The sequence below is a fragment of the Aphelocoma coerulescens genome, chromosome 4A, assembly GCF_041296385.1.
Source record: "Aphelocoma coerulescens isolate FSJ_1873_10779 chromosome 4A, UR_Acoe_1.0, whole genome shotgun sequence".
Taxonomy (NCBI): Eukaryota; Metazoa; Chordata; class Aves; order Passeriformes; family Corvidae; genus Aphelocoma; species Aphelocoma coerulescens.
Genome location: NC_091018.1, coordinates 17,963,794 through 17,976,637, shown reverse-complemented (window position 1 = coordinate 17,976,637; position 12,844 = coordinate 17,963,794). Strand labels below are relative to the sequence as shown.

The 12,844-nt window shown below is 49.3% G+C and overlaps 2 protein-coding genes across 3 annotated transcripts; both read right to left on the bottom strand.

Moving 5' to 3' along the window:
* Window positions 1-564: 564 nt before the first annotated feature.
* On the bottom strand, window positions 565-5,884 carry TMEM35A (transmembrane protein 35A). 2 transcript variants are annotated; one of them, XM_069014939.1, is made up of 2 exons: window positions 4,898-5,884; window positions 565-2,098 (listed from the first exon to the last, which is right to left on the bottom strand). In XM_069014939.1, exons 1-2 carry the CDS (start codon window positions 5,015-5,017, stop codon window positions 1,712-1,714), a joined length of 507 nt encoding a protein of 168 aa, XP_068871040.1. In that variant the 5' UTR covers window positions 5,018-5,884; the 3' UTR covers window positions 565-1,711. The 2 variants fall into 2 exon arrangements, with proteins under 2 accessions (XP_068871040.1, XP_068871043.1); XM_069014942.1 differs by lacking the exon at window positions 4,898-5,884 and adding an exon at window positions 2,962-3,069.
* Window positions 5,885-6,954: 1,070 nt separating this feature from the next.
* TRMT2B (tRNA methyltransferase 2 homolog B) lies at window positions 6,955-12,055 on the bottom strand. Its single transcript, XM_069015882.1, is given in 11 exon segments — window positions 6,955-7,112; window positions 7,682-7,781; window positions 8,730-8,849; window positions 9,018-9,119; window positions 9,230-9,444; window positions 9,978-10,072; window positions 10,183-10,304; window positions 10,307-10,328; window positions 10,769-10,839; window positions 10,891-11,189; window positions 12,042-12,055. Coding segments are annotated over 11 exon segments (1,287 nt in total). The 3' UTR covers window positions 6,955-6,985.
* Window positions 12,056-12,844: the final 789 nt, after the last annotated feature.

Genomic DNA, 12,844 nt, shown 5'->3' with positions numbered 1-12,844 from the left:
AAAGGAAATTCTGTATATATATTTTGGATGCCCTGGAGCTAGTCTTTGAAGATGAGATTGTCTAACAGAGGTGGCCTGTTGGTTCCTTTGCTCAGGGTACACATTGGATAAGAGACATTTAATCCATCTGGAGCTCTGGGAGAAGGCTTTTTCAGCATATATATTTACTTATTTATTTATATTTTTATATATATTTATATAGGGCTGCATCTGTTTTAGCAGCAAACATCAGGAGAAAACTGCTTATGAACATCCATCATCAACTTCTGTAGATAAAATGCTGACAGTTTACTGGAGTTACCTTTTCTCACTGCTGCGTTGAACTGTAGCAGAAATTTATTTGAGACTCTTTCAGTAAAATACCCAAATGTCTCTTTTAAAAATCTGTGGTTATTAATATATAACCAAGTAGAGTTTATCTGACTTCCACTCTGCATCACCTTGTTTCTCAAATTGCCTGACATGATTCTGCCCATTTTAGGTGGAGTGTTTGACCAAAGGGAAGTGTTTTCAGACACGTCCCTCAAATAAGAAATTTGTTTCTGTAGAGACATTTTTCTCCAAATTTCAAAAAGTTTATTTTTGTGAACAATTAAAAAAAAAAAAGAAAAACTGAAAACAGACAAACATTGAGAAAACCAGACAAATAATTCAAAGGTAACACATGCTCCTTATGACACTCTAAGGTTTCAGATACAACACAGGGATTCAGGCTCTGGTAACAGGACTTATCCCAGCTCACTGAGGCTGTATGTGGGATGAGTAGTGAGGTACCTGCAACTGTACCCTCACCTACCAGAAATAAACAACAATTCTATAAAGTCACAGTAGCTGTGGGGGGAAAAAAAAGGAACCTGCAAGGAACTGGGGAGCACGATGCTACTTGCCAACATCGGAGAGATATTTTGGAGATCTTTGGGCAGTTCTGCTCCCCATCCCCTCTCCAGGGACCCTCACTCTCTACCAAGAAGGGTAAAGAGATGCCACTGCCTCGTGTGAAGCAGGCAAAAAACTACTATTTTCAGGCCATTGTCCCAGTTTTGGAGCCTCAGCACGGAAATCAAGGAAGATGTAAACAGAGCATCCCATGTTTTCTCTGGATAACCATGCCATAGAAAGGACTGGGCACGGAGGCAGCAAAGCCCAAGGAATCCCCTCTCCAACACAACAAACAGCACTTTTTTTGGTAACAGGGTCCCTTTTACCCCTTGCCCATGGAAAGGGAAATGCAGATGTGTGTGTGGGGCTGCACAGGCCAGCACAGGGACACTGCTCGTGTCCTGCCCAGCCACTGTTCCGGGCAGCAGCAGTGCACCAAGGCTGGCTCTGCTACTGTGGGGCTCAGGGCTGGTGCTCAGGGGCTGATGTCCCCGCTGCAGCAGTGCCAGCATGGCCTGACTGCCCACCCAGGTCTCTGCCCAGGGTCTCGGGCTGGTTTTGCAGCTCCTGCTGAGGCCAGCACTGCTCCAGCCAGGTTGCTGACTGCCTCCAAGCTGTCCCTGTGGAAGCTAGCTTGTGTTTTTCTACATTACAGGGCAGCAGCAAAAGCAAGACTACAGTGTAGACATACCTTGTATCTCTCAGACCCCAAGTGCAACTTTATTGAGACAGACAAAAAAAAAAAATGCAAGTAGGTAAATAAAAACCAAATTTTCTGGGTGATTTTGGAGAGAGCTGCCTCGAGGGTCCGTGTTTCCTCACATGCACTCAACTAGGATACCTTCATTTTGCCTTTCTCGGGAGCTGCTTCATGGATGAGTGGCTGCTCATCCCCGTTCACCGACAGCATCCTCTTCTCGGGCGGCAGCTCCTCGGGCTGGCGGGCAATCAGCAGGCGGCAGGTGAGCAGGATCCCAAAGACCAGGGCGTGGGCATAACGCTTGAGGGGGTCCCCCACGAGCTGGTGGAAAAAGAGCACAGCCAGCACGAGGAGGAGGAGGAGGAAGTTGGCCACGTCTTTGGGGCGACCAGGCACCAGTGTCATGACAATGCCGCACGCCACTTCCAGGGCGCCGATGCTCTTGCGGAGGAGGATGGAGCTGACTCCCATCTTCTTGAGCATGGGCAGGGCCCGCACGTAGCTTTTGTATGCTCGTTTCTGGAATCAAGCAGCCAAGGACATCATGTGAGAAAGTGAAGGCAAAGGTGACTTCCATTGAAATAGATTGATGTGCAACACGACCTAAAAATCATTTCAATCATCACAGACCCCTCTGGCACAATACCCAATCTGTAAAGCTTCTGTTCGGGGGGATATTAAAGCGTCAACCTGCAATTCCCCCTTTATAAGCTGTTGTCTCCTCGCTGGAAAAGAGTTCTGCAACCTCGCATCCATCTTTGGAACTACCAGGCCAGATGTACCTTACCCTGAAATCTGAGGTTCTGGTTGCTCAAATTAGCAGTGCAGAACCATGTTGGTAAACAAACAAACAAACCTCTCTCTAAGAGTAGCTTGTCCTTTAAAATAATACACCAAATTGCAAAGCCAAGGCACAGCAAGTAAATACAAGTCTCTTTCTACCCCAAAGCAACTTGCAATATCCCAAAGCAACTTACTGTCGTGTTTATGGCCAGTGCAGTCTTAGGGTGGGACTCATCAAAGCTGAGATTCACCAGTCCTATCCTGTGCTTACAAACCTTTATAATCCTTTCTTTCCTCAGGTGACAGCAAGCTGACATCTGACATTATTTGCTCCCTGGTTTATGCTGAATTTGAAAGCAGTCTCAGTTGCAAGACTCAGCCTGCTTACACAGCTGCCTCATTTTTGGGGGGAAAGAAACAACCTTTGTCCTTACACATGCCCAGGTTCTTGCATTTGAACATTAGGTGCTGGTGGCCTTACTGTTTTGTTTGGGTTTTTTTTTTTCTTTTTTCCTTTTGCATTCAAGTATTTCCTTTTATATATGTATATTTTAATAAGGCTCCTAGTTATGTGACACACTGAAATTATTTCCACTTACACTTGAGTATAATATCCCTGAAGACATTCTTGCCATGGTGTTCTCTGTTTTCTAATCAGTATGGGGGAAATGGAAGCCAAGTCTCAGGTGCAGGATTGTTCAGCTCTCACAGGCACTGATCAGACTGTGGATTTACTTCCATACGGTTTTGGAAACCTACATTACAGACATACAGAACTTTCCCATGTCTCTGTAGATTTTGATGCTTCCTTCTGAGAGGATCTGATGCTTCACACGTGGTTAAAAAATATCCAGCACTGTCATTTTTGCTACAAAATAATTGAAGATCTCACGACACATTTACTCCAAGTGTTTGTATTGTAAGGATGTATTTTAAACCATCGGTGACTAAAAGCTCAGAGCAGAGTATTTTTAAACAGTTGTGAAAAATACAACATTTTAAAGAAATGTACTATAAGTATATCCTAGAGTACTCTCGTATTTTAGGTATTTTAATAGACAATCTTACGTGGTTTTTGCTGAATGAAAAACTACAAGTTTGGTGTTTTCAGTAGATAACAGAGGTTTTCTGTTTGCTGGGGGCAAAAAGCCACCCTTACAGATTAGCAAGGTCAGGTTTTTCCTAACTGTCTGCATGACCTGACAGACCACTACAGTATGTGGCACAGAAAGGCAGGAGAGCCCAGCGAGCCATGAATGTGTAACAATATGGACTATGAAGAATAATGGTGCTGTGTTAATACCTGCTTTCTTCTGATAAAACCAGACATCCTTCCTATCTGTAGACCTGACTCTTGGTAAAGCAGAAAGGGACACAGAAGTGAAATATTTTACAGAGCAAGCATTTTGCAATGCTCCTAAAGTCTCTGTGCTCTTTTGGTTTTTTCTGTAGCAGAAGCTGAAGAGCTTTGTTTTCTAGGGGTTTTACCTCATGTGTCTCCTGCCCCTGAGTTACTTCTTGGGGATTTTCCTCTGTGAGATCCCTGTGCTGGGCTGCAGACTAGGCACTGCAATTCAGTTGTCATTTGAGAGCTAAGGAAAAGCAGCTGGGCAGGTGGAGCAAAGGGAGAGAACAGAATGTGCTGGAAACTTCCAGCACTATTTTTTTAGGGGCACAAAAATTATACCAATCTTTTCAACCACCACAATAAATAACTGGGGAGGCGGGAGGTGGGGGGGGGGGGGGTAAGAGAATAAATAAAAACAGATGAGGAAGCAAAATGTGGCAGCCAGTCCCCCACCTGCCTGCAGCTCGCAGCTGGCAAAGCCCTGCAGCAGGGCTGGCCCTGAGCAGAGAGGAGCATAAACCAGTTCACCAGGTGAGAGATGCACACAGTGACTTCTCCGTCCTCTCCTCACCCCTTTCCTTTCAGGCAGGAGCGGGAGAGGCTCATTTCCCAGGCCAAAGAGAATAATAAGAAGACTATTAATAATACCTTCCTCTGCCAGCTAAGAATCTCAAAGCATTTCACAATCATTAATTAATCCCTGCACAAGTCTGGTGAGGTGGGGACAGTCAGTGTCATTATCCTTGCTTTAAAGCATAGAATTTTGAGGATGAACATCTGCCAAGGCAGGCATCTGTTTTCCTACCCCCCATCCAGTGGATAGGTTTCCCCTTGGGGATCAGCTTGTTCCTGCCTGCTGCATGTCTGGTACTTCTGCAGGCCTTGGTTTTAGAGACCCTTGTGTCCCCATCTCTTGCAGGCTGCGTGTGCTGTGCTACCCCATCCTCCCTGCCTCCCTTCCTCATCCACCAGAGGTTTCTCCATGGATAGGCTCAGCTGCCGGGATATCCTGGGCACTGCGTATTATTGGCTTCTCTCCACGTCTATCAAGTAAAGAGTCAGATAAGCTGCTTCCCTCTCCTGCCCCTCGCTCGGGGCTCCAGGGCAGTCACCCCCTGTGTCCCCCACCGCTCCTGCCGCAAGGCAGGAGAGCCCTAAAGCACCTCCTTCCGTGCTGCCCGACTCACCATCTCATTGTAGGCATCCCTGCTGAGCCGGGGGGTCAGTTTGATGGTCCCCATAAAGACGAAGAAGAGCCCCAGGGCCACCGAGAGGGCGACGATGGTGATGGTCCTGGGAGATGCCATAGAGCCGCAGGGATCCGGTCCTAGCGAGGCCTTGTGGCTCTGGCTGCCAGCCCGGGCGGGAGGGAGTCCGTCACCATTGAAGGCTGTAGGAATAAAGCTGCAGAGGCAGGAGGATGACAGCAGGAGGGGATTCAGCCTCCTCCACTCAGCAACCCCTGGGTCCTAAAGCCCTGCAGCCAGAGCCAGGCAGCTCCAGCACTGGAGCGCAAGAGGAGCTCATCGTTTCCGTGCGTGTTCCGTAAATCGCCCACAGGAAGCCGAAACGGAGTCAATTCTAGGGATGTGGGATGGCAGCCAAAGGCAGAGCACAGTTGCTGATTAGTGGGAAAATAAGGACATGTTAGCAGAGGGCGCAGGAGTAAAGTGCTGTGGAGGAGAAATGGGCAAGGGTCTCTTGTACACAGAGACCTTTCAGTTTCAGATATTCAGATGCTCCAACACAGCAAACAACATATTGCTTCATTCATTTGTGCCGGGAAAGAAAAAGAAATGTTTTTTCCCTGTGGCTCTCCTGGAACCTGATGCTCAAAAAGGAAGGTGAAGCCACTTGTGTCACCCGCCCCCACTGCAGATAATACATATCCTGTATGTTCACCTCTCCAGAGGCTAGTGGAGAGGTTTTATGATCCTCTATTAGTTTCTGATTTAAAGTCATTGTCTGCCATGCAATTAATGTGACAAATTTCCTTTTGACCAAAACCTAGAAGAAATCTACTCAAATCTCACAGTGAGAAACCAAGGTATAATTACACAAAAAATAACAGCTGGAATACTGCATCCTTTGGTATAAAATGAAAACAAGAGGCTGCAACAGTGTGTAAAAACCTACACCCATGGGATAGTGCAAGGGCAACACTTCCTATGCCTGTCAGGAATCTCATAATCACTCCCTTTATGGTGTAGAAATTCTCAAGTCCTAAACACATGTATTTTGAGGCCCCATGGCTTGAGAACTGGTTGTTGTTATTATTCAGATCTCAGGACTGGAATTGAAAGTCTGAAAAATACAGGCAACTCTCCCAGTTTCCTTGGGAGTTTATCAGCCTTGACTCGAAACATTCTGAGACTCACACAACACAAGGGAACTCTGCTCACTCAGACTCCCCTCCCCGTTACAGCAGCTCCATCTCTGGAAAAGCTAGAGGAATATAACAACACTATGAAAGGACAGGACACATACAAAACAGAAGAAAAACTTTAATTAGCTATTATAGAACATCCTGAAGAAGAAAAATATTGCAGCTGACATTTTCACAGGGCACTTCATATTTAGGCATCAGCAATCATTAGTGGAGAAGGGGGAGACAGGTGTGGAAAGAGACACTGTTCTCTTCATTTCGTTTTATAGAAAAATCTCATTGCCGAAGCTGGTGCCTCCTCCGGGCAGGGACCCCAACAAAGGAATCCCTGGGCTTTCATACTCTTCCATCCTAAATCTCCCACCCCTTGCACAACAGTTCTGACCAGCGGAGAATTAGAGTCTGGTGTCTACTCATTGTTCATTGGTTTGTGCAGAATCTGGGGGTGAGAAGGCACCCACCCCCAGCCAGCGCTGAAGTCCCGTGTCCTTTGTTAGGCACAAGGTCAGCGCCCATTCACGGCTCCTTGCCTGGGGCTCCAGCGATTTCCCACTATCCAGGGCAAAATTTGCAGCTGGAACACCGAGCTACTGGCCCTGGGCATATTCCTCAACATAGGGAGAGTATTTTCCAGGCTGCTTTAACCAGCAGCCCAAGGCTTGCAGGGGAAGGAAGGGTGATGAAATGCTACAGAGAACCTTTTCACCCCAGAAATCCAAGTAGTTCTTTACGGAACAGTGTTGCCAGGCAACCCAAAGTAAGAGAAAAACCAAAATTTTTTATTTTTATACAACTTTCCAGGAAATAAGTTAAAATCCTAACTACACTGGCTCTTCAGGACAGCAGGAGGTTGCTTCCCAGGCTCTCAGAGCTCATACCCGCCTCCTTGTCAGCGGGTGAACAGCAGCACCAGCTCACAATGCACAGTGTGAGGAAACATGTCAAAAGGAACAGCCAACACGGGGGCAAATGGTTCCCCTGCCAGCTTCTTCCATGGGTCAGGTGGGCAGCACAGCCTGTGGAAAGCAAAGAGCATCCTTTAGACCAGAAGCAGAAGCCTTCCCACCACTGGTACCACAGTCCAAGGGGGATCTGCAAAGGAGGTGTCCTGTGTTTGACTAACAGAGTCTGCAGCTGACACTGGCTGAGGTGTGGAACCATCAATATTGAATCGCAAACCAGCTCTGACAAGCTGAACAGTCAGTGGCAAGTTTAAAGCTCCCTTTCTCACAAGCCATCCCAGCTGAAAGACACTCGGTTTTCGGTTTTGCACTGCCTTCATGGCTACCTGCAGACAGATTTATCACCTGGGTCTACCCCAGATAAAGGCTGACCAGATAAAGCTACATGATTAACCCCTAAGCAGGTGACAAATCCCCTTGGCTTCGCTTTCTTGGCTAGGGGCCAACCTTCCTGCAGTGAACCCAATGGACTCTGTATCCCACATCCAGATGTGCTTATTTTTGGAGAAGGATGCACAGTGTCATTGTGCCACGTTTGCATTATTTGCTATTCCTCACTGATGCCTTGTCTGGACTTAACAGGGTCTGTCACTAAGGTCAGTAAAAAGGAGGAGAGTGCTCACTCGAGGAAGTTCCTCGTGGCTTTGCCCTCTGGCTTGCAGGAGATGTAGAGCAGCCTGCGGATGGACCTGCAGCTCCGGACGGCTCGTACAACCCTGTAATCTGCAAAAACAGACACCCTGCTTTCCCAGGGACCCACCAGCACCCTGAGCTCTCCAGAAGGAATGGCTGCACAGCATCACAGAACTGCACTGAACTGTCAAAGATACAGATGCATATTTTGCCATGTCCTGTCTCAGATGCAGCCTCTCAGGAGGCCAAGGGTGCGACCCACACCGCTGACAGCTTAGCCAATTTGGCCGGTAGGGCAGAGCAATGGGAGAAGTCCCTCTGCTTCCCATGGGGATGGAGGATGAGAGAAAAAATGTTACTCAGTTAAGCAAAGGCACATAAAACCTTCCACACACACTTGTGAGAGTGCATCTGGGCACCAGCACCAGTGTGTGACTTCCCAGTATACACTGGAGGGAGTCCAGGGGGGACCACTGAGACAGTTCGAGGGCTGGGTTATTCAGTCTGGGGAAGAGAAGGTAAGTAAGGATCCATTTGCTATCTTCAGGGACCTCATGGGGGACTACTGACAACTGAGAATCTTCTCAGAGGGGCATGAGAAGGGGATGAGAAGCAATAGATGTATGGCAGCAAGGAAAAATTCTGATTAAATATATTAGGGAAAACATTTTGAGGAGAGGGGAGACACCCTTGGACACATTCAAACCTCATCTAGGCTTTATAGCCCTTTGCAACTTTATAAAACTCTGAAGTTGGCCTTGCTATAGTTGGGAGATTGCACCACAGACCTCCAGAGGTCTCTTCTCTCCTAAATAATTGTGCAAGCCTGTGAAAGATGGAAAGAAAATTAGGGGAAAAAAAAGAGAAAGCATGATGAAGGCACTGAAAACAGCAGGCTCTATGGGATTTTAGCTGCTGTCAGCAACAAGAAACTAGAGACTAAGCAAGGAAGGGGTTTGGAGCCAGCATAACAGGTCTCACAGAACTTATTCAAAACTCTCTGTTTACCAGATGAAAATAAATAGCATTTTCTCTCACGTAGGCCAGCCTGAGAGGGGTTCACCACAGCAACAAGCGGTTGGGCATCCTCCCACGGTGCCGGGAGTGGTGGCAACACAGCCTCTGCCTTTCCACTGTGAAACTCACAGTTTGAGATCCCTGTGAAACAAAAATGCAACCACATGAACTGAGTCTCACCAAGAGTTAGGTATAACATGAACCACCCTTTGCTGTGTGAAGGTAACTGCTTAGGGTCCCTCTGCTCACTTCTACTCTGATTTTTCAGCATTTAGTTTGAAACTTTTTGCCACAGCAGTTTGAACTCACCACTGAATGCTGCATTCCACTCAGCATCCTCTATTGCCTTCTCCACCACCTCAACACCAATAACCTTGGACACTCGGTGAGCCAGAGAGAGACCAATTGTACCTGGAAACACGGGAAACAAAAATACTCCATACACTCATGCTGAAGAAACTGGTCTTTACCTAGTGAGGATCAGCTCTGGAATGCAAAGCTCTGGGAGCCCAGGAACCCACCTGTTCCACAGCAGATGTCAAGGAGGACGGTGTCCCCAGTAGCCTGGCAGAGCTCCCCAACTGCCTGGTACAGAACTTGTGCTCCAGCCGGATTGGCTTGGAAAAAGGCATCTGGAGAGATGCAGAACTTCAGGCCAAGCAGCTCTTCAAAGATGTGCGGTGCTCCATGGAGGAGCTGGAAGGGGGACTGCTTGTGGGAGCAGCGTGTCATGGTGCTGGCAGATCACACAAAAGAAAGCTGTTAGAAGGCAGCAGAGAGGAGCTGGTTTCCATTCCCAGGGTGCTCATGGGCAGCAAAGGATGGTTCTTCCCCTCAGCAACTTTTATTTCATGTGAGCCTTTCAACAAGATTAAAGAATTTTGATTCTTTTTAAGGGATCTGTGACTTGCACAGCCTAAATGTCATTAAAAGGATCAAAGTGACTTAGCAGAAGGCAGCATTCCTCAGGCCTATTCCACCTATTTTGCTGTTCACGTGATTTACTGTCTTGGGATAGTCACTGGAAGTTTTTTCTTTAGTTTCCCAGACTCGTAATTCCCATGAGGTAGAGCCATAGTGTCTTTAAATATCTCAAGTCTGGAAAAATGAAAGATGGGGCCATCTAAAGCCACGTCTTAAGAAGGGATCCAAACATCTGTCATTCTCTTCCAGCACTCCCTGAACTGGTGGAATTTGAATTTGGTCAGGGAGGGGGTAGAAGAAGGAGGTGGCTTTGTTTCCACTCATTCCCCCTGTCGAGGCAGTTACCTCTCTTGGAAATAAAGTGAAGTCAAGGCACAGACTGCTCCAGGCCCACACATGAAGAACTCCTTCAGCAATGCTTTCTGAGTAGCCAGTGTCTCCTGTCAAGAGTGAGGAAGGAAGAGTAACCTGATTAGACCCCTCTCCCCAGCAATACACCCAGCAGGCCAGATGTCTGCTGTGCCACTTGCCCTGTCCCCCACGTGCTCACCTGGCCCAGCTCCTGGGGGTGGAAGGTGATGATGGCCATGGTGTGGCCACAGCTGGTGGTGCGAACCACGAGCTCCCGCCAGTCTCCTCCTTCATGGAAGAGGATGCAGGAGTCCAGGGGGAGCGACAGATGAACTCCTCATAGCACTGAGCCGAGGGGAAATGGCACCTTTAGTACCATGAAGACAACTGCCCTGCTCTTAGCCCCCCAGACAGGCAGCCCTTCCACCACTGTGATCTGCTTTTTCTGTTTGATTTCAATACACTGAGTGAAAGCTCCTTCCAGGCTCTTGAAAGAGAACACATTTCAATAATTTCAATTTGCAGTTCTTATGTATTTTAACAGACCGGCAGGAATTAATTGTCACTTGATTAACTTCTCTACTCAGGACAGTTTAGGGGCTGCAATATTAACGTGAGTTTTTATAAAAGTATTTATCCACCAACTAGAAGCAGGCATGAAACTTTTCAGAACATAAAAATGGACTTGAAAACAGAGCATAATTAAAATTACAGTGTTCTCCCAATTAAGACTGATTGGAGTCTCTCTATTCCACAGTCAAGGGACAGACATGACATTTATTTACCTGGGCTACTTGTTTATGTTTTGAGGGTACGTTCTCCACATGGCTGGCTTTCACACAGACAATATTTCTTTCTGGAGAGAGATGGACAGGTATTTAATTGCTCTGGTTCAGGGCACATAAACCATCTGACATGACAAACTGTGGACCTTTCCCTTGTGGAGCTAAAGATTGGGGGTAGGAGGTGGGAATCCTCTCGGAGGCCGATTCCTCCAGGAGCGGGGGAGCAAAGGCGGAGGCTGCTGCCGGCAGCGCCCAGGGGACCAGCTCTGCCGGCCGGTGCCAGAGCCCGGCGTGGAGCTGGGCACGGCTCCGCAGCAGCCACGGCCGCAGGACTCCGAGCTGCCCGCGGGCCCAGCGCGGCCGCGGGGCGAAGCCGGGTTCAATGGAGCCGCGGCAGAGAACGCAGCGAGGGCAGCGGCTGCTGGAACGGCCGCGGACATCGGGAACGGGGCCGGAGCCGGGACTGGGGCCGGGACAGGGGCGGGGCCGGGACAGGGGCGGGGCCGGGGCGGGCCCCAAAAGCGGCGGGCTGGGAGCTGTGGGGCGGAGAGCCGGGCTGGGCACGGGCACAGGGACACCGAAAGCGGCGGCTGGGAGCTGTGGGGCGGAGAGCCGGGCTGGGCACGGGCACAGGGACACCGAAAGCGGCGGCTGGGAGCTGTGGGGCGGAGAGCCGGGCTGGGCACGGGCACAGGGACACCGAAAGCGGCGGCTGGGAGCTGTGGGGCGGAGAGCCGGGCTGGGCCCGGGCACAGGGACACCGAAAGCGGCGGCTGGGAGCTGTGGGGCGGAGAGCCGGGCTAGGAACGGGCACAGGGACACCGAAAGCGGCGGCTGGGAGCTGTGGGGCGGAGAGCCGGGCTAGGAACGGGCACAGGGACACCGAAAGCGGCGGCTGGGAGCTGTGGGGCGGAGAGCCGGGCTGGGCACGGGCACAGGGACACCGAAAGCGGCGGCTGGGCTACCGCTGGGCCCGCAGGGGCTGGAGGGGGCGGCGGGAACACCGGGGCTACCGGCGGAGCCGCCCCGCTGGGACAAGCGGTGGAGCCGCGGGCGCTGCCTGAGGGCCGGGACAGGCGGGACCTCGGGCTCAGGAGCGGCGCTGCAGCTGCGAGCGGCGCCACAAGAGCCTGGGCTTGGGGGGGCAGGGGGAATGGAGCGGGCGATGCTTCCAGGGGTCCCAGCCCTTCTCGTTCTTGTTTTCCATTTGCTCCTGTCCTTGGGTCTCGGACAACTTTAAAATTCTTATCCCCTCAGGCTCTATGTTTCCCACCCAGCATGAAGCATACTCGCTTTCTTCTGTGTTAACGAGTTATTTTGAATTTACAAATCCTTGTAAAGCCTGACAGACCCAGACTTCAAGAGCCACGTCTGGGCCAGAAGACACGGTCGGAGCTTATTTCCTTCTCGGCCCAACCGAACATACAAAACTGGATCATTTGGACTTTGCTCATCTCCTTTTGTTATAAATGTACTGTGATGCTGACTTTTTGCACGTTCCATAATTGGTATGAATGGATTGTGATGTTGGTTTTTTCATGTTCCTTAATGTGAGAAAAGCTTTGCCTGGGCTCTGTAATGTGACGCTGTAGAATGGCTGCAGTTGGGGTGCTCAGTTTGGGAAGGATGGGGGGGGCTCTTCAGATTCCTGGAAAATTTTATCAGAAGAAAAAAAAAAAAAAACAAACGAAACCAGACGGACTGGAGGCAAGGAAAAAGATAAGACTGATAAGTGGATACTCAGCAACTCCAAAGAATTAATGAATGATGCATGATGGTGATGAATAAAAATAAGCAATGTACTTTTAAAGAGGATCTTTTGGCTGTAAAGGTGCGCCTTTGTCTCTCTGCGAAGCACCCGGCCGTACCGCCCTTTTTGCTGCTGTCTCCTGATTTTATTAAACTTTTATTAAACTGTCCCTTTTCTTCAACTTTCCTTCAAATTCTACAGTGAAGCTCGTTTTCCCAGCTGCGCGTGCGCAGATCGCTGCGGGGCGTTGATCACTGCGCATGCGCGGGCGGGGGGGACGCATCACCGGTGACGTCACCGCTGATCCCTCCGCGGGCAGGACCGCA